General features: G+C 33.1%; 2 protein-coding genes across 6 annotated transcripts; one reads left to right on the top strand and one right to left on the bottom strand.

Annotated features, from left to right (window-relative positions):
• Positions 1-8,793: 8,793 nt before the first annotated feature.
• Positions 8,794-13,874, top strand: LOC144567425 (protein kinase STUNTED-like). Of its 4 annotated transcripts, none has more exons than XM_078317560.1 (12): positions 8,794-9,254; positions 9,520-9,771; positions 9,866-9,951; positions 10,041-10,159; positions 10,258-10,373; positions 10,891-11,316; positions 11,555-11,803; positions 11,911-12,071; positions 12,393-12,472; positions 12,631-12,778; positions 13,048-13,197; positions 13,289-13,874. In XM_078317560.1, exons 2-12 carry the CDS (start codon positions 9,603-9,605, stop codon positions 13,529-13,531), a joined length of 1,947 nt encoding a protein of 648 aa, XP_078173686.1. In that variant the 5' UTR covers positions 8,794-9,254; positions 9,520-9,602; the 3' UTR covers positions 13,532-13,874. The 4 variants fall into 4 exon arrangements, with proteins under 4 accessions (XP_078173686.1, XP_078173683.1, XP_078173685.1 ...); XM_078317557.1 differs by having other exon boundaries at positions 8,984-9,122; XM_078317559.1 differs by having other exon boundaries at positions 8,987-9,122; positions 9,541-9,771.
• A 314-nt stretch (positions 13,875-14,188) lies between these two features.
• On the bottom strand, positions 14,189-19,021 carry LOC144567426 (cysteine--tRNA ligase CPS1, chloroplastic/mitochondrial-like). Of its 2 annotated transcripts, none has more exons than XM_078317562.1 (10): positions 18,805-19,021; positions 18,512-18,726; positions 18,208-18,271; positions 17,962-18,123; positions 17,691-17,867; positions 16,671-16,952; positions 16,038-16,163; positions 15,670-15,873; positions 14,752-14,859; positions 14,189-14,651 (listed from the first exon to the last, which is right to left on the bottom strand). In XM_078317562.1, the coding sequence occupies exons 2-10, from the start codon at positions 18,697-18,699 to the stop codon at positions 14,439-14,441; spliced, it is 1,524 nt and encodes a 507-aa protein (XP_078173688.1). In that variant the 5' UTR covers positions 18,700-18,726; positions 18,805-19,021; the 3' UTR covers positions 14,189-14,438. The 2 variants fall into 2 exon arrangements, with proteins under 2 accessions (XP_078173688.1, XP_078173687.1); XM_078317561.1 differs by having other exon boundaries at positions 18,811-19,021.
• Positions 19,022-21,913: the final 2,892 nt, after the last annotated feature.

Here is a 21,913-nt window from a genome sequence, read left to right as displayed (position 1 = left end):
CGAGCATAAATTTTTGCAAGCACAACTTTCGATGCATGTAAGAAAATAAAATAAGATAAAATAATAACAATGTCAATAATTGAGATCATGATAATACTAGTAGAAGAATAACAATTATTAATAATTAATAATAACAATAAAATAATATTAATTATATTAATAAAAATTTATAAATGATTAAAAAATTAAAGGGGGGATTTCACGTATACCCCTCAAAAACTTTAAAATTATGTATTCCCCCCTCTAAACTTTCAAAACTCTCAAATTTACACACTTTAATATTTTATTCATCCAGGTGAATTAACTTAAACCGTGATTTATTCTGTCAACCGAAGTGTAAAAAATTAAAAATTGAGATGAAAGAAACACCTTAATTCTCCTTAAATCTATATGGCAACTAAAAGTGGCCTTTAATGCCTGCGAAAGTAACAAGTTGAAATTTTAAAGCATTGGAAAAGCTTCACCCCCTCTCCGTCGAACATAATTGTACATGTAATAATTATGGGCACTTTTAAGAACTCCTGCACACTTCCGTTTAGTTCATAAGTTCTTATTTGAATATAATTATCATATGTCAAAGTTATTATGTATCACATTAATTACTATCAGTTGCTCGGATGGTAACTGGACTTAACTGTCTCTCTTAAAGGTTGAGTGACCCGTTCAATCTTCAAACCAGTAATGTTGATGTTGCTCTTTGATAGCAAATTACTAACAAATATTTTATAATAAGAGAACCAGTATTTTATTCTAGCCATATAAATAAATTTTTTTGTGTGAAAAATTTATATCAAAGAGCAAATTATAAATGAATTTTAATCTGGTATGTTCGTTATATATTGACACGAATCTTAAAGAACCACATGTATTACAGGTTTGAACCAAATTAATTTGAACTATAATTGGACAGTTCATATTAATTCAAACTCAAACGGTATAAAGCAATGAAGAGGATCCGAACTCCTCCGTGTTGAAAGTCACTCGCTTAAAATTCAAAAAACAATTCTTTATGAATATTAAATAATTAAATTATTTATCTTCAACTTTCATTAAAAAAAAAAAGGCATTCCATTAGACTTGGACAAAACGCCAAACGATCCCAACTCAATAATCCAAAATGTACAAACGAACCCTTACCTCAAAGGCTCAAAGTATGTAAAAGATAGAAAGGTCTATGAATATTTAATTGATAAATTTATTTCTTAAGCAACAAAAAGAGCTCCTTAGCTAATTAATATTAATATCTGGTCAGAAATAATTAATTATATGAAACCTCTGGTTTGTTGGCAAGCAATGACACTAATATGCATCGTTTTCTATTTAATAGCTATGTTTGTGATTGTTTTGAATTGAAGCTATTGATAATTTATACCTAACCATGAAAGGTGAGTATGATAATTGTTAATATCATAATAAAAGAGGATACTTTAAGATATAGTTTTTAATTTTATCCAGCTTAATTTTTTCATTAGTGGTACGAATAGGTAAAAAGACTTCCTAAGTGACCTATATAATATATATGGAAACTTAAATAAATTGAGATAATTTGCAATATTCTGTTATTTTCTTTTTTCACCTAAAATACTAAGATGTAACTCAAATTTGTTATGTATATATGCTAATTAAAAGATAAATTAGCGCACTACTCTGGTATACCATATTTTTTGACAAAAAAACTCAGTAGCTAATTTTGAACATTTAATCAAACAAAGTTAAAGTTAGGATTATTTAGTTTGCTTTTAAGATTAGTTCCTAATATTAATAAGAAAATATTCCTTAATAAATATGAATTTTAACCAAATAACTTTTTTTTTTTTTCTCATTTCATTTTAAAATTGTTTAATAACATAGGAAAATCATCCAACAAAAACTTGCTTATTAAAGTAATTTTCATAATTTTAATCTTTGATGTGATATACCTCAGATCAAGTATGGATATGTGATAAAACTCAAATTAAGTACATACAGATGCTAATTAATTTTCCAAATAATAGTCTTAAATGAGATAAATTAGTATCAACTGTAAATATATCTTTAATAAGATGGTTCAGCAAAAAGGTCTCTCTCATAACCCAAGAAATTTTGTGAACAGCATTAAATGTACACCAGTTTCAATCAATCATCCACATTTAATGAGAAACTTTATTACGAAAACAAGAAGATGATTCCAATTTAACTGGTCCATATCAATATACTATTTAAAGTATATTTTATTTTGTGCACCATGTTTCTTCGGATGATTTTTGTATCTAGAAAAAACAGAAGTAAATTTTATTTGAAATTTTTGACGTTTTGGGCACTTTTGGCGAGTGGAAAAGAGGAATATATTGGAATAAAAGTTTTATTTCAGTCAAAGTAGAAAGAAATTGAGTAAAATTGTGGAAATTGAAAAAAAAAAAAAAAGTAGAATTGAGTATTGAGTTACAAGACCTGTACTCAAATTCTTGCTTTTTACAAGTAGGTTCTTCATTTATTTCCATATGAATTAAATATCGATTTCATGAGGACGGTGGAATGAAAAAATGATTTTTTTTTTTTTTTAAGAAATGAAATTGACTCATTTATCGATACTTTTCCACTATTCTAGTGGTACATTTTCGTTTTCAACTAAACGACTTCAGCTTGGGTCCGATGGCCATTGGATCCAAAGTGGTTTCAATGAGTTCGCTCGCCATCGGATATGTTTTAGGATTCGTGCGCACGAATTTTAAAGCATACACAAAAGTACGGGCGCGAATCCTAAAGCAGATCCGATGGTGAGCGAACCCATTGGAACCACTTTGGGTCCAATGGCCATCAGACCCAAGCTGTTCTCCAACTAAACATGATGAGAGTAGTACGAAATAAAAACGTATTTTAAATTTCACTTTTTTTATATTCTTTCACTTTAAGAATATGAAATTGAGGTATTGTTGAATTTTTTTTTTGTAGTGTGATCATTTTGTAAAATGAAACAACAGTATGGAAATAGTATATAAGAGAGTTCTTTTTTGCAAATTCAGTGAGAAGGTTTAGTTTATTTTTTATTAATTTTGTTATGCTATGTGTTGGTTGTTTCTTATAAATGCAGGGACAGTGATATTTCCTTGAGTTGCCTTCTGTATTGATTCACCGATCTGGCAATCACCATAAGACAAAAAAGTGAAATAGGGATTGATGCTTCTCTTGTCCAAAGCACAGGTTTTAATTGTAGTTTCTTCAATAGCACAATTCATGTTTTCCAAGAGTTTACTAGGGTTTTGTCAAATTTATGTAACACGGTTAGTTCCTTCAATGAAACCAAGAAAAGACATGTTGTGAAATAATTACTCAGATTTTGCCAAATTTATGAAGGGCGGTTGGTTTCTTGGTGGTAATTAAATGCAAAAAATGGAAAGATATGATCAACAAAGAGAATGCTGCTTAAAAAGAAAAAAAAAAAGTGAATAGAGAAGATCGTTCAATACAAATTATGTAATTTGAATAATGAACCCTATACAAATTTTATAGCACAAAAAAAAAAAAAGTGGATCATTACTGAACAAGAAATATGCAAAATTTTCTAAACGATAATTAGCATCCCTCCAAAGAAATTTTTGTCCCATCTGCATTATAATTTGAAAAGGATTCTAGTTAACAATGATACTCTCATGTATTTTGATTATGTATTGAATTTGTTGACAATGTTTAAACTCAAATTAACTTCTACAATCGTCCAAAATAAAATTAAAATCAATATTAACTTTGTACTTGCTAATGTATTATATTGTGAAAAAAAAAATGTTAATTTAAAGAAGTTATAAAAATCGTGGAGAAGTGGTACTAGGAAATTAGTTCGCCACGTGTTCCCGATATTCTTGGCTCATGAAGCATTTATGATATTGTGATGTGGGCTCAGACACTACAGAATGGGATGGAACACCGACACCTCAATTTCCTGAATTAAAATTAGCGGTATGCAAAACGAAAACATTTTCTAAATTTTTAAAAATTAAAAATTAATTTTTCAAGATTGATTTTTTTTAGATAAATGGATGAAATCGTATTAATGATTTGATTCTAATATTTTTCATAAGTTGCATCGTGTCTTCAATTGTATCGTATCTTCGTCAGAAAACTCTAAAAATAACTAAGACCGAACCATTAGGGGTGATTAATGAGCGAGCATGAGCGAGTTAGGGTATGCTCATGCTCGCTCATTAAGTAAATGAGCGAGTTGTTAATGAGCGAGTTTAAATGAGCGGATAAATGAGCGAGTTGTAAATGAGCGAGCTTTTAATGAGCGAGTTATGAGCGGCTCACGAGTTATGACTTATGACTCATAACAAAATTATATAGTGTGCCCACGCATAACAAAATTTGTTAAAAGTCATCATAACAAAATCCAACAAATTGTCATAATTCATTTAAATGAGCGAGTTGTTATGACTATTACTTGTTTTGGGATTTAGGCGGAGGTTTTGGTTCTGCCGATTTACAAAAAAAAAATGAATATGAAACTATGAATATTAATATATTACACACGATTAAATGTTACATTGTGCTCACTATATTACACAGGATCAAATATGAAACTATACTCACTATTTATCAATCTTAATGAGGCAAGGTTGATGTTACACAGAATTACATAGGATTAAATGTGGCAAGGATTAGATGTGGCAAATGCTTAATGAGTGAGTTGGGTCATGCTCATGCTCGCTCATTAAGTAAATGAGCGAGTTGTAAATGAGCGAGTTTAAATGAGCGGATAAATAAGCGAGTTTAGGCGAGCTTTTAATGAGCGAGTTATGAGCGGCTCACGAGTTATGAGCGATTTACTCGCCCCTACGAACCATTGATTTGATTATAATAAGACCTCTGAAATTCGCAAGCTCTCTCATCTCCTTTCTTTTCTCTCTTCCACTCAAGTCTCATTAAACCAATAATTTTGTGTGGCCGTTGGTGTTGTGATAAATAATTTAATCTCACTGCTCTCTTACCACAGGAACTTTAGAACCGAATCATTGAAATATTGTTTTATCCATTTATTATTTTATTATCGAATGAGAAAAAAATATAATCAATCTTGTTTTGATTTTTATTTCTAGAAATAAAAGAAAGTTGGAAAGACTGGTTGACTGCTTCTGTCAGCAACAAACTACAAAATGTTCGGTTAATATTGGCCGCAGAAAAACGGTAGGCTCAGGTTCCGAATGCTGAATTCGTATCCTCTGAGATATCTCAAACTTTGCGTGACTTTATGGAAAATCCCAACCGTTTAACTACGTTCTGCTCGAATCTCAAAGCACACATAATACTGACCCCTACATCTTCCCCGAATAGGCACCGGACACGTCGGTCACGCAAAAGTTGAGATATCTCAGAGGATACGCACCCCCGAATGCTCGGAGTATGACTTGGAATCGCACTTTCCTCGGTCAAGTCCCTATTCGCTGCAATTCGCAAAACATTGTAAGGTGCTGCTATTCTCCGATTCATAATCTGTGCCATTTGTTTTCAAAAAAAAATATATATATATATATATATATATATATATATAATCTGCGCCATTTATAGAAACCGATCATACCCCGTCTGGTAAAAGTCAGGTGGTCTACTCTAATAGCAGAGTTTTTTTTTTTTTTCGAGAACGAATCAAATGAGGATTTGCCACGTAGGATTTATTTGTCCGACCTCCGTCATGTTTTCTTCGACGTTAACGGTTAACGTCTAAAAAACGATACCGTTAAAAGGAAACCGGCTACAGCTTACAGCCGGTCTATTTATGTAATTAACTAATTATTGTTATCATTGTCCATATTGATTCCAAAGCGGCGGATTTTGGGTTAGTCTATTTCTTCGCGAGGGAATTCCGAATCCGTATCCAACAAGAATAAGCAGGAAATAAAAGGAATCTGTTAGACATCACATCAAATACGATCTAGTTTTTGATCGAAACTGTCTGATCTGTATCAAAATTCTGTGCAGATAATATTAAAGTTTCTGCTGATAAAGTGTGCATTGATGCAGATTGAATGTTAAACTAAATTTAATCTAATGTACATTGAACTTCTTTACAATAAAAAAAAAAATTATGTAAACATTTTGCCTCATAAGAGAACTAGTAAGTAAGGATTAAGGATATCAACAATTTGCATAAATATATTTTCATTTTTGTATAATTGTGGATCAACAAATTTTATTTTACCACAAGAAGTTGACTATTTTTCATAATAATGTTCTACATCTACTTCAAATTGAATTTCTAGAAATGAATACCAATGTCCTCCATTTTTACTTATCAAACAATTTTATGTATTGAATTGAATTGTCGACAACATTTGAATCTAAAATTCAAATGGTGTGTTGTCCAACCTTGAACCTATATCCATGCTCTGTTCCTCATTCACTCGACTCCTTAAATATAAGGCTAATTATCATTATTTAATTCCATCAAATATATTCATATACTTTTATTAGTTAATAGAACATGAAAGCTACATTATCATTATACATATAAATTATAATCATCCTTAATAGTTGACTCTCATTTATTTACTGAGTAAAACAGAGTATTTAAAACTAAAAAAAAAAATATTCAGAGTTGGTGGTTATGCAAGATTAAAAGCCAAAAAAAAAATGATAGTTATTTTCAATTGACATCACCATATTTTTTTTAAAGAAAAAGTTAAATTCCATAGCCCCCTTTCTCCATATTTCTTTTAGTCCAAACTTTCAAAAATATCACTCGTAATTACTATTTTTTTCACGTATTAATCTCAATAAATTATTTGGATTTTAATCAACGAAGATTTTTTTATTATTACTAAATAAATTTAACTATTTTTTTTACTTGTTTTGATTATTATTAAATTTATTCCTTTTTAAAATTAAAAAATAAATAGATATGAAATGAAACTAAACTTCCCAGTCTGTAGTTAAACTATTTGTTTATTTGCTAATTTGTAGAATTATTTAACAGAAAATAAAAAATATTCAGTAATTATGTGAAATCAGTAAATAATGATGATAACATAATAGCGTACCTCATGTTTAGTTTTAATTTCTTTTATAAGAATAGCAATAAAAAAAGACGCGAGCTAAAATTTATAGCAAGTTTCCTCAATAGTAAAATTGGAACTCCGTCCCTACCTCTCTATCACTAGTTTTATTTTTTTTAAGTCATCAAACACTTGTATTTTTTTTAGGATTTTTGTTTCTTATCAATTCACACCATCTGTTATTCGCAGTGATTACTTTAACGAATAGGGGTGGATACAGGATTTTCGTCAGGGGGGACAAAAAAATATCGAATCGGGTTTAAATAGCTTATTGGATTTAAATCCATTAACTAATTGGGTACTCGATAAAAAAAATAATATTTTGACTTATATTTTTCAATACCCTGACTTATAATTTTTTATTCTATAACTTATAATTAATATTACCAATCATAATTCAAAAAATTTATTTTGATTTTAACACTAAATTTAACCCGAATTACAAATCAAACATCTAGAGGAGGGCAAAAAATTTTCCAGAGGGGAGCAAAAAAATTTCCAGAGAGGGGCAAAGTCGATCGGTACCAATAGATCATCACTAAAACTCGAAATCTAAAAGGGGGCGGCTGCCCCCCTGCGTGCTACATTAGATCTGCCCCTGTTAACGAATATATTTATAAGAATCATTAAGTTTTGAAATACTTGAGCAACTCTAAATTACTTTTATCATAAGTAAATATAGTTGGTAAAAATATCGTCACTTGTGGCTCGCTCAAGTTGAACTAAAAAAAAATTTGTAATTAGTTCGCTTGATTCTAACTCAACTCGCTATTAATGAGTTTGAGCTTGACTTATTTCTCAACTCGTGACAAGATGTAGATAAAATTATTTTCTGACTTTTTTATTCTCTTTTCATCAAAAGAGAATGATACATACTATTTTGTTTACTATACCCGCTAATGTAGCATTATAGACTGTACTGTTACTCTTTCCACCATCAGGATAAATCTGACCCCTTCCTTTGTTCCCACCTATATGTAAGGGATATTTTAATATTCTTGTAAGAAAAAAATTAAATTATTTTTCAACTTGTGGTCTATATACGACTCACAATATTAAATCAACAACTTTTTTTTTTTTACTTTGCATGAAATTCAAACTTTATCTAGCTTCACTCAACTCAGCTCAGCTCATTAGACCAGGAGAGGACCCACTGTAGCACAGGGGGGGTCAGCTGCCCCCCGCTGGATTTTCAAAAATAGTGCTAAAAATCTGCTTTTCGGACCTCTGTCCCTCCCTGGAATTCAAATTGCCCCCCTATAGCCCATTCTGGAATTCTAATAGACGGAACGGAGCCCATATAAACTCTGAGCGAAACAAATTAACGGAACCCAAATAGGGGCTGATCCCAAATAGCGAAAATTAGTTGAACCAAAATTCCCTATAAATGTTGAATTGTTGATTTTTTTTCAAGTAATTTAGGATTTTTATTATATTGATTGGTATTTTTTTTGTTATGTTGAATTGTACCCGATAAGCTATTGGGTTTGAACCCGATAAGCTATTTGCATCCGATTATTGCCCCGCCCTGACAAAAATCCTGCGTCCGCCCCTACATTAGACAGCCTTAGATCATACAAACTCTTCCGAATTTGTGAAGCTACATTCTATGTAGGCCACAAGAAATCTGATTTAGAAAGACAAAACAGTGAAACAAAACAACCCGGGTTCCCTTCAAATTTCTTCTGGAACGGATCCTCCAACAACCCGACAAAAAGGATCCGAATTTCTGGCCCGTACTAAACCGTCGGTCGGGGTACATCTGAGATCTGACCGTCTACACCGGTAATAAAAGACTAAACCCGGCTGCTTTTTTTACCCGTGAAAATCGGTTTCTCTCCTCTCTTCATATATACTACTACTAGTCAAATTATCTTCATCTATACTAGTAGTAGTCAAATTATCTGGCTGCTAGTTATCTTTGTTCTGAAGTAAATCTTAGTTTTCTTGATTTGGGTTCACATAATTTCGCATCGTGTTCTTTGATTTGTGTTCTTCTCTTGTCCTTCTCTCTCGTCTCTTTTATGTAGCAACAGAAAAGAGCTCCTTAACTAATTAAAAGCTGAGGCGTCACTGCACCGACCCCTGTTGTTTTCAAAGGTTAAAAATTAATATTCTATAGTCAGGGAGATTGAATTTCTACTTAGATGGAGTAGTTGAGCTAATGACATCCACCGGGCCAATTATTAAATATTTTTTTAGTTGATTCAAGACAACTCAACAATAATTTAGGTGAGTTTTTTGACATGGTTTTAAGAATATTTTATATCTTCAAATCTTAAATTTTCATAGCCTATTTTGGGGCTTCTATTTGTACGAGAGTGAGGAAGTTGGTCTCTTAGTTGGGTCTCTACTTGAATTCAGATAAAGTTGGCTGCTTTTGGTTGCATCCATACCCAATTGGTAGAATTTTATTTGTGGGTGGAATCTTCTTTGCTTCCTTTTAAAAATAGCATGAACTTTTGGAACTTAAATTATTCTATTATTATAATCTCAGTCGGCTCATGGTCTTACTAAGAGGAGAGGCAGAGTCATAAAGGAGAATAGAGCATGGAAGTGGGGTGATTGAAGAAATAGAGCATGAGCATGGCAATTGAGAGGCACAAACTTAACAATAAAATGGAGGGAAGTTGTATATTGGTAGCACTTCAAATGGATGAAATTGGGAAGAAATTGCTTGACTGGACATTAAACAAACTCTCCCGAGAAGGCGATCGAATCGTGGCCGTCCATGTTTGCAAGAAATCTGGTAAACTAAATACAATATAGCAGTACTATAGCAATTCAGTAGCATAGCAGTAATTCTTACATCTTTATTTTATTTTATTTTTGTTCTTTTATAGCACTAGCAAAGATGAACACTTTGGCTTCGATCAAAGTTTTGGATGATTATTTGGCAGAGTATGAGAATGTCTGCAGCATGAAACAAGTATTGCAATTTTCATTTTCTTTATAAATTTATAAGTACAAATTCAGGAGGAATTTCATGGAATTTTCTAATCCACAATTGAATATTAGATAATTCTAGTTGGCCGAGTGACGCCAGGGAAATCAATTCAAAAAGTACTGGTTGAAGAGGCAAAGCATTGTGCAGCAATGACTGTGGTTGTAGGTGTAAACAAGAACTACTCAATTGGGTAGGTCTGAGTTGGATAATACATGCATTATTTTAACTAATTCTTGCCTAATCTCTAACTAACTGGACAACTTTATTTGATTATTTTTTCTAATACAGAGGCTCAGCTGCTCTGGCCAAGTATTGTGCTAAGCATCTCCCTCCTACTACATCTGTTATTGCGGTTCAAAACGGGAAGACGATTTTTCAAAGGGAAGCTACAAAGCCACCAGAAGGTAAGATACAGTAAATTTATTCAATTTTGATTGTAGAAAGATATATTGTACTGTTTTCTTCCTGAAGGACAATATATTGCAACCTCAAATCCTACTTCAATATGTATTTGTTTGGCTCTTGGAAAGTAAGAGGAAGTGGAATTCAGTCTATATCAATTATAAAGAAAAATAGTTTATTAGTCACTCTTGGAAGTTGATAATTTGGCACTAGGTGCCTCTCTTTTATGTTTTTCTTTCTATGAAGTTCAAAAAAGCAATTCAAAGGCTCACACCAGCATTTTCTCTTTTATTTCACTAAGAAGGCCAAAAATAAGCAGAAACATTTGTTCCAAAGAAAACAAAAGAATAAAAATCCTAGGCTAGTTTGAAAGAAACTTCCATATTCTTGAAATAAAAAAATAAAAAAAACTCTAACAAGTGCACCACCTTATGTGCTTGCTTATTTTTTTTGTCAATTTCCTTATGTTTTTCTTGTCGTATAAAACTTTTGCGCATTTTTTTAATCATGTAATACAAGGTGGTGAGCCAAAACCAGTTCTTCGTACAGTTCTACACCCAAGTGTCGGCATGGATCCGAAAGTAATAATTCCAAATCCTGATAGAAGCCCGAGCTACATGAACAAACCGAGAACGGAATCAATTTCTTCGAAAGATTTATTCGAGGTAAACTCTTCAAATTCAATTAAGAATTTAGAGGAGCAACAGAGACTGGGTTGGCCTCTGCTAAGACGAACCGCATCAAATCGCGATGTTTTGGATGTTAGAAAGCAGTCAGTTGTCCACTGGGTCATGAATTTGCCAAAGAGGTTGCCTGAATTGGAGAACCCGGGTTGCGAATTGAGTAGGGAGCTGATTGGAGTTCTAGATGCTAGCAATTCAACTTGCAATTGCAAGATGTTTTCCTACGAGGGACTGTGTGATGCTACAAACCAATTCTCTTCAGGTTGTGCAATTAAGTCCAGTAATATATTAATTATTCACTTAATTTCTGTCAGAAATTAATCTAATCAGAACCAATTAATTAAGCTTTTGTGATTCAAACATGCAATTGAGCCCTAGTTGATGCCATTTAGGTTCTTCAATCGTTAAATTGTGTAATTGCCTCAGTTCAACTTTGCTTGTATTATTCCTCGTGTTGTCTAGAATCTGAAATTTTACTCTTGATATTTTTTCAAATATAGAAAATTTGATTGGGAAAGGAGGTAGCAGCAAGGTGTTCAAAGGATGCCTCAATAATGGTGACAAAGTTGCCATAAAATTGTCTAAATTAAATACAAATTCTTCGAGAGATTTTCTCCGAGAGGTAGAAATCATGACCAAGTTAAAGCACAAGCGAATTGTACCACTAATTGGGGTTTGTGTAGAGGCCAACAGCCTGATCTCCATTTATAGCTACATCTCCAGAGGAAGCCTTGAAGAAAACTTAAATTGTAAGAGTTCTACTAAATGATCCGAGTTCAATAATTTAAGCTTAATTGTATTATTGAAATTAGTAAAATGCCTAATCTTTTTTTTTTTTGGTTTATAAACTATATAGGTAAAAAGACCAACTCTTCTTTGCCATGGGAAAACAGATACAGTATAGCTATGGAGATTGCATCAACAATAAACTATCTCCACATTGAATGCGATACACCAGTAATTCATAGAGACATCAAATCATCTAACATCCTTCTCACAGATGAAAATGAACCTCAGGTAAAAACAACAAAATTAAGTAATTATGAGCACATTCTTTATATTTATCGGGCTCCATTAGTGACCACATACATAGTTCACTTGATAAGATCACCTTAATGTATGTCAAAAAATAATTACCTCGTTTATATACAAGGTTGGGCTTAGGTCTATCCTAATAAATAATATTTAAGATAAGAGTAACAATTAACTTTACATCAAAATAACCATTGATGCTTCTTCAGCGAAAGGACATTTTTCTATATTGTTGACTGCATCATTTATTAATTATTGTTTGATGTACAAATTTATGTTTTATTTGTATCAATTTGCATATTGTAGTTGTCTGATTTTGGGCTTGCGATCTGGGCACCTACAGCCTCTACGTCTGTAACCCATGGAGATGTTGTTGGGACATTCGGGTACATACATTATATAATTAGCAATAAATTTTACTCTTTAACACTTACAATAAAGTATCAGTTACCAGCACAATTGTACCAGTTATGCTGATACCAATTGCCCAATATCATCAGAAATTAATTCAGGTAACATGTATGTTGTTTTAATTAAATTGTAGGTATCTTGCACCAGAGTACTTTATGTATGGAAAGGTTAGTAGAAAGATAGATGTGTACGCATTCGGAGTAGTACTTCTCGAACTCCTGACAGGACGAAAGTGTATCTCCAGTGAGAACCCTGATGGCCAAGAGAGCCTCGTTATGTGGGTAAGAAACCGCCGTACCTTATATGGAAATTATATTATGTAATTAGTAGATTATAAGCTTTGTGTAATTAATATGTTCAGTTGCAAGACAATATATTATATGTATGTGTTCAGCATCTAGGGCCTGAGAAGTTTTACTGTGGTTAGTATGCCATACAAGTAAGTTACATAGACAAGAATAGGTCATTTCTGTAGGATTTTCTGTGAAAGCTTATCCCTGAAAATAACTTCTTTATTTTTATTTTTTTTTACTTGATTGTTTATATACAGTCAGCACCAATACTGAAAAAAGGTGATATAAATGAGCTGTTGGATCCAGCTCTTGATGGGAAGTACAATGAGGCTGAGGCTAGACGAATGGCTTTGGCTGCTTCTCTTTGCCTTATTAGATCGGCCCGTCTCCGACCTCAGATCAGCCAGGTATATATATACACACATAACACACCAAACACTCTCCAATCAAACAGGCAATTCAGCACGTGTCTTAAAGCTAATTTTCGATTTGAAATAGATACTAAGCTTTCTAGAGGGAGCAGAGTCCAGCATAGTTGATCCCAAAACAGAGGCTTCTACAAGTGAATATGATTGCGTGGATGATGAGACGTACCCAATGTCGAATTTGAGTTCACATTTGGGGCTTGCTTTACTAGATGTAGATGATGTTGAATCAATAACCAGCACAGAGTACAGCAACCTCAGTTCCATAGAAGAGTACTTGCGTGATCGGTGGAGCCGGTCATCTAGTTTTGACTGACTAGGTGTTTGATTTTCTACTTATTTTTTGGTGAAATTTGTAAGCTCTTTCCTGAATTGCAATTGGTACTGTTATTCAATGGTACTAAGAGTTGCAATTTTGGAGAAAGTGCATCAAATTACCACCTTTTTTTCTCTTGTACTCACTTTATTTTCAAAGGATGATTTTAGTGTGGCGTGAGCTGATGCGGTTTGTACAGTTTGAGAGCTGTTTCCAAGGCCATGTAATTTGTGGCGGCCTTGAGAGTATATAATTAATAATTATACATCTGCCAAGGGGCACTGTATACTTATTATATAAAAAAAAAAAAAATTGTCAGACAGTTTCTTTTTTTACATTGAAATGTTTCGAATTGATTATTTTATTATAGCTGTTGGCTTGCTTATAGACCCTCTTTTAGTTTCATTAATTTGGGGTTTTGCACTTCAATAGATTTCTTACACCATTAGAACTACAACCAGGGCCAATAAAAATAACATCTACACTTGTGCAATAGTAGATTAATTTTTTTTTCCTTTTCTGGAGTTCAGAAATTTGAAAACAATGCCTTGAAATTCAGAACCTCTTACAATAGCTAGGAAATTAATGTTTAAAGTGTGAAACTATTAAAAAAGACAAAAAAAATAAAGAGGAGAGAAGACAAACGAGAGAAGAATATCAAGTCCAAAAATTCATACTCATCGCTGTCACATAAAAAAGGTACATCTCATATAATCAAAGTTACCAGTACAGATCAGCTAAGTGAACCTTTGATGTAACAAAGGGCGAATGGCATAATTCCAAAAACCAGTGTAAGGTGACAAACACATACCTCTCTCTAATGATTAACACGTCTCTTGGGTGACCACACAGGACGTAAAAATAGATAACAAAATATTGCTAATTTGCAACATGCTGTAAATTGTAATTATTCATCTGTTGGTTCGCAAGGTCTCCATACCGTACCGCCAGGTTCATCCATTAAAGCAATACCAACAGCTGTCAGTACTTTTCTAATCCTGTCAGATTCTTCGTACTGTTTGTTCTTCCTAGCAAGTGTTCTCTCCTCTATTTTATTTGACAACTCTTCTTCGGTCATCCCCGCTCTCTTTAATGCAAAATCTTTCAGTTGTTTTAACACCTGTTGTTTTTGACATAATATGATAATACCACATCATGAGAAACAGCAGAACCAGAACATGATATGAATAAACATAATTTTTTTTTCCCAGAGTTTTTACCTCAGCAAAAGAGGAAGTAGGAAGTAAACCAAGAATGCCAAGCACCTCATTGACTTCTTTCTCCAAAGCGAGTAGAGTTACTATAAGAGCTTGCTGTTGCTTTTTACCCTGCATCAAATTATTACTATTATTATTACGGTAATCACTAAATTCATCAACACCCTGCAAAACAAGACATCTCATACACCCCTACAAACAACAAATGAAGTACACCTGTGCTGTGTTGCTTCTTTTATACAAAAAGTAATATACCAAAAATATCATTCTTCTCCTTCCTAGTTTGTGGAAGTATTCAGAAAAGGAACGAGGAAAGCTATCATATTTGTAGGGGGTAAAGCTAGGGTTAGATTGAGCTCACCAAGGGGTGGTTTGTGATATTAACCTCAAAAACTGTCAAATCGGCTTCAAATGAAAAATTCCAACTGCTATTTATCTACCCTTGTGAGTTATGCAATAATACAAAATTATAATATTTTAAGTTTGTTTTGTGCATGACCAAGAGATTAAGAAGTTTATTTTGGTGTATTTATTTTTCGACAACTTTCAACCTCTGGATCATACTTCAAAACTTAAAATTTGAAAGTTAAGCATCTCGCTCGTGAAGTAGATCAACTTCATGGTTTGAAGCTGATCTGATGGATTTTGACGTTAAGCTCATGAAACTTCTTAGTGAGCTCTTTTTGACTAGGGGTATATGTGGTATTATTATATTTTGTAGGGGATAACATGGTGTTTCTTAGTTTGTAGAGGTGTACCTAATATTAATCATAAAAATAACCTGAGTCTTAAATGAAGTAATTGACTTTAGCAGCATATTGCGGATGGCTCTGGTGGTTTAATCGGATGAGATTTGCACCAGACAAAAGAGGTTTTTGCCAAGCCATAATAAAAGGGTAAGAAGCACCAACAAATCCATACCTTGAACTTCTTCAAGGTGCCATTGATAGTTTTCAAGGGCTCCACCAGGTCATCCAAAACAGCTGTGGTGTGTAGGTCGTCAGACATAGATTCAAAGAAATCGGCATGAAATTTTTGTACCAATTCTTTGATGTCGTCTGGGACCTGAACTTTGTAGGTTCCCTCACGAAATGGAGCGAGGGCCACATCACAATCTTGAAGAGTCTACATTATAGTGCAAATATCATGCCAAAAATTAAGCAATCACAAGATGCCAGTCATATATTATTCAATTTTGCACATGCTAGTACAACAACAGTAGGAATGTGCCTCATCAAAAGAAAGATTTTCTTGGATGAAATCAGAAGAAAAAAATAGAAAATGAAAACCTGATAAATGTAGTAGACACGGTCAGATGCGTTATCAATTGCTTGGTTGGAGTAATTGACATCAGCTCTGTAATGGGTGCGCATCAAGAAGAATCTCAAAGCCAAAGGATGGTAATTAGCAACTATCTGCAACAAACAAAGATCAGTAGTTACGACACCAGTAAAAAAAATCAGAGGCATACACATATAGATGGTACCAAGAATTCACAAACTTTTTCAATTCAAACTGACTAATCTTGTCCAAAAAAGAAGCTAAAAAATCAAGTTACCAATCTAATGAACTCACTTTATATTCAGGGAAGACCAATTTTAAAGATTTAGACACCGCAAGACAACTAACTTGAAAACCAAGATAAGATAGAGATATAACCCAACTGAGAGGAAATCAAATTACATGACCAGATCGATACTAAAATAATTCAACCAACCTGGTTGCTCCCTCCACCGCTACTCTGGGTACATACTAGTCATCTGTCCTATACCAGTAAATGACATGACCTAAAACTATATCTGAATACATCACCGTACTCCTTAGGCAGCCCCATCAAACCATGACTGGTAATGTTACAGAATCATTGCAGAAATCAATATCAGCAAAAACAAATCAAAACACACAGGTAAACAAGAACATACATCTCTAATGGTGAAGAAATTGTTCTCAGACTTTGACATCTTCTGGTTGTCTCTATTGACAAAGCCATTGTGCATCCAGCAGTTGATGCAGCTTTCAGAGTTAGCTGCCTTGCTCTGCGCCAGCTCGTTCTCGTGGTGTGGAAATACCAAATCCTTGCCACCGCCATGTATGTCAAATTTCTGGCCCAGGTATTGTGCGCTCATGGCACTGCACTCGATGTGCCAACCTGGCCTCCCCAAACCCCATGGGCTCTCCCAGCTCGGCTCCCCAGGCTTTGCAGACTACATAAGTAGTTGAGATGAACAACTATATAAGTAGTGCATTCATAAGCCATAAGTAATAATACCGAACAAATCAAAGTCAAGTATAGCCTCTTTGGTGCAAATCTAATGGGGATAACTTTAATTTTAAGTTTTTTTTATTCCACATGATGTGCATGACTTACCAATACAGATTCAGGATGGTACAGTTGGTACAGGGGGGGAGGAAGAGCAGGTCCAGCTGGCAGAGGAAGAGGTGGAAGAACCCCTGTATCCTCTCCATTTGTCTGGGAAACACCAGTCTGATACTGGTTTTTCAATCTAGTCTTATGTCTGTCTGTTGTTTTGTTATCACTTATCAGTTCTGAATCTTGCTTCTTATGATGAGTAGTTTTTGTAGTAAGTTTATGCTCTCTGGCTTGTAATGCTGTTTGGTTATGAAGTTATTTGGGGTAAAATTAGGGTTAACCATTTCTCATGGAGAGGCCCCTCTTTTATATTAATACACTCTTACAAATAGGTCCCTACAACATTAACTAATTAACTTACTATATCTAAATAACTCAACAGGTTATGTGGTGGTTTAATTGTAGTCACTACGGTACTTTTACATATTTTGTAAAACTTATCACAAGTGGACTGGTACCATTTCGGTACCATCTTCTGTGAGCACTCCTGATTTCTAATGAACTCAGTGGGTTTAGACCCACTTTTGTCAAAAAAAAAATAAAAAAAATCAAAGGTCAAGTGAGGTGCTACCTTCCACAAGGCAAAGTCAGCAGGGTTTTTCTTTCTTGTATCCACAGTGACCCGGCCACCTCCACCGGCCATGTTGTCATCCAATTTGCGTCCTGACAGGCGGCAGTATTCAGGGAAACTGTCTACAGAAAAATAGACATCTCCCTCTATGGAATAGGCATGCCCATTTTCCATGATCTGCCCAGCAATTGTGTCATTTACTTATACATGATCATGACAATTATAATCAAAAACATTAGAGAGCAGTGACTATATTAAAACATTACAATACCTTAGATATCATGTCTCTGATCTGGTCCATATGTTCTGTGACGCGTGGCTCATGTGTGGGAGGCAAGCACTGTAACATCGCCATGTCAATCAAGAATTCATCACTGAAGCGACGACTTAACTTTAATGGATCCTCTCCTGCTTCATTAGCTCTCTTTATAATCTGTTTGATAAAGGAAAATTCTCTCCGATTATTGGGAAACTTTGGGCTGGGAGAAATTGAACAAAAGCCAAATGTATCTAGTACCTTATCATCGATATCAGTGAAGTTACGCACATAAGTTACGTCATATCTCAACTGTCTCAAATATCTGCACCAAGGGATAAATCAAAAACTTATAGATCACAATACACCATTCTCTTTAGCATAATTATAACACACTGAGTACTACAAAAATAGAATTCACACTTGAATGTTAATTCTAAGGTCCAACTTTCAGTACTTAAAGGTAAATGAGAGAAAAATCTAATACCCAACAAAAGAAAATTATTTCATAGTGTCTAATTTTCTTGTAACATTAAATTGTATAAAATCATGGGTAGAAGGTGACCTGTGGAGCACATCAAAGGCTACATAGGCGCGTGCATGGCCGATATGGCTGAGATCGTACGGTGTGACCCCACAAACATACATACTTACCTTCCCTTCAACTATTGGCTTGAATTCTTCCTTATGTTTTGTCAGGGAATTAAACAGGACTAGCTTCCTCTCACTCGTTTCCGGTTCCTTCTCAGCCATTGGTTAATTTCACTAAAAAAATTGAAACTACCAAGAAACAAACAAAGTCACAAAGAGATCGAGGAGTAATTAAAGCTAATTTATTTAAAAAATAAATATATGCACCTGTACTAGCGTGTAATATCTGTAATTACGCTCTAATTTGTGTCAATTTTACGCCTCACTGTAGCGTCTCTAGGGTTTTAAGTCAAATCGGTCTTCGGTATAGAGAACCAGAGATAGAGGGAGTAGGAACTTATGAATCGAGCTAAGTCGAGGAGGTGAGATGGAGAGAGAGAGGAGAGCATAGGGCTATCGATCGGAAACGGCGGAGAAAAAACGCTCGATAATGGGAGAAAAGAATTTATATCACCCGAGATAACTCAAATTTTGAGTTTACATCAGGACCGTCCGATCTGCTTCAGCACGAATATGAAAGATCCCACTTGCAATCCACGTTGGACGGCAATTTAGGGGTGATTAATCAGCGAGCATGAGCGAGTTATGGTATGCTCATGTTCGCTCATCAAGTAAATGAGCGAGTTGTTAATGAGTAAATTTAAGCGAGTTACTAAATGAGCAAGTTATGAGTACGAAAATTTAACAAATTGTCATAATTCATTTAAATAAAATAGAATAAAAATCCAACAAAAATTAACAAATATAGAATTAACATATTACATTCTTCACAGTAGCAACAGCTACTATCGGCTTTGTTTTGTTGACTTTACAAAAATATGAATGTATGAATATGACATAGGGATTTAATGAGGCAAGGTCGCAAGAATGATTTAATAGTGCATAAATTTAGTTCATTAATTTAATGCTACATAAATTTAGTGCTGCAGAAATTTATTTGGAATTGAATGTAGCAGAGATTAGATGTGACAAATTCTTAATGAGCAAGTTGAAACATACTCATACTCGCTCATTAAGTAAATGAGCGAATTTAAGTGAGTTGATAAATAAGCGAATTTAAGCGAGCTTTTAATGAACGAGTTATGAGCGACTCACAAGTTATGAACAATTTACTCGGCGGCATTCTCCAGATTTTAATCGGACATAAATACAAAATTTGAGTTCCATCAGAGGACCAGAACTCTTTGAGCTTCTTCAATTCATATCCTCTGAAGTAACTCAAATTTTGAATTTGTATCAAGACCGTTCTATCATAATGGATCAATCCGGCCCGTTGTGGAATGCACGGAGCCCCTTAATATTCGTGTCAAAACATACGGTCCCGATCTAAACTCAAAACTTGAGTTACTTTACGTGATATGAATTCAATAGTCTTCTAGTTCTACAACTCTCCAGTTTTCTTTGTTGTAACAATCTTTCCAGTTAAAATAACTGGAGGTATTAAATATCGTACAGTTCGCAGGATTTTCTTTATAAATAAATGATCAGGCCCATTGAAAATCTATACTGATTAGTGATTACTGATGATGTATGATTAAATTTATTTTTACATATAATTTCAGTGATCAGAAGTAAGTGTTTTAATAAAACTTTTTCATTCATTTATTTTATTCATATCGTATTTGATGAGGCATATGCGAATAAACAAATCGTTAATTTATCAGATAATAAGCGTCTTCCTTTATAAACAAATCGTGAAAAAAATTATCATGTCACACTTTATAAAAATATTTAACTGCTTTCCTCTCATTATTTTTAACTTGTAGTTCACACTTAATAAAAATTATCAACTACTGACATTACTAATAAATAATAATTGGTTGTAATCCTAAACAAAAATTCTCCTACTAATGAAATTAATTCTTAATTGAATTAAATACTACAACTTTCAATTACTAATTTTTTTAATGTCAAAAGGGATGTATGGTAGGGGTGTAAACGAATCAGATATTATCTGATTTCGTCCAGATCCAAATCTTGAAAATTACTTAAATTATATGATCTGTACCCATATCCGAGACTATCAGTATCCATATCTGAAAAATTATAACGGATAAGGATACAATAAGATTTTTAACTATCTGTATTTATCCATATCCGACCGTTTACACTCCTAAACCACAACAAATATACTCTATGTTCTTAATATGTTGCAACCTTCATTTCCTAATATATTACAACCAACGGAAACATATTATAATATGAAGGTTGCGACATATTATAAAATGAAGAAGATCAATAGTTTAATTTACGATTTGAATTTCAAATTTTGATGCAAGTAAAAAGATTTGATTAGAAAAAAGAGAGAGGGAGAGAGAGAAATGGCTTGTAGAAGCAAAAGCCAAAAGGACAAAAAATATTTAGTGAAAATGAATTTGTATTAATAAATTAGTTGTTTCATTTTGTGACACTAATTATAGTTAATGTTACTAAAATTCCTCATCAATATATGTTCTCCATATAATTAACAACTGAAATTAAGAACGAACCTGAACATACTAATAAAAAAGAATATTTTATCTTATCAAAATTGAAGAAGTAAAATTGTAAAAAGATTCACTATGGCGTAAATTGAGTAATGTGTTAAATTTGGAGATATCAAATAATTTGATAAGATATCAAATGCTTATAAAATATTTTTAAAAGATGCCAGCATTTGATATTCTTAAAAATAAATTGATCATCCATCATGATTCTTAAATAAGGAAATAAGGAATAGGAGATAGTTGGAGAGGAGAAATAAGAAAATGAATAAATTAATTTTTCTCTCCAATTTTGTCCTCAATTCAATTTTAATTGTAATATATCGTGTGGCAGTATGTGTCGCAAGTATGTTTCTAACTAAATTTAGATTTCTACACGTAAAATGTATTTAATTAAAAGAAGACAGATTATTTAATTGGAGAGTTGATATTAAATATAAAATTTCATCTTTCAATCATAGTCGTTGATGGATTAGAACATTTACGTGCATAATATAAGAATGGACCAATGATTTATTAAAATGCATATAAATATATATTTTGATGAACAATATAACACTATGACATGATTAATGAGTAATGTTTTGATAATATGATATATGTTTTGTAACCAACAAACTTATTATAAAAAAATATTAGATCTAATTTATGAATGAAAAATTATATTTAGATGTTATTCTTTACTAGAATATACATTAGATAATTATATTCATATGCAATTTGTATCCGTATGATATATGATTCGTATGCGTCTGATATCCAATTCGTATCCGTAGTGTTTAATATTCGATTTGTATCCGTATCTGAGACTATCCATATTTGTATCCATATCC

This window comes from Carex rostrata, chromosome 16, assembly GCF_964058835.1.
Source record: "Carex rostrata chromosome 16, lpCarRost1.2, whole genome shotgun sequence".
Classification (NCBI taxonomy): Eukaryota; Viridiplantae; Streptophyta; class Magnoliopsida; order Poales; family Cyperaceae; genus Carex; species Carex rostrata.
This window is presented reverse-complemented; position numbering and strand designations above follow the sequence as displayed.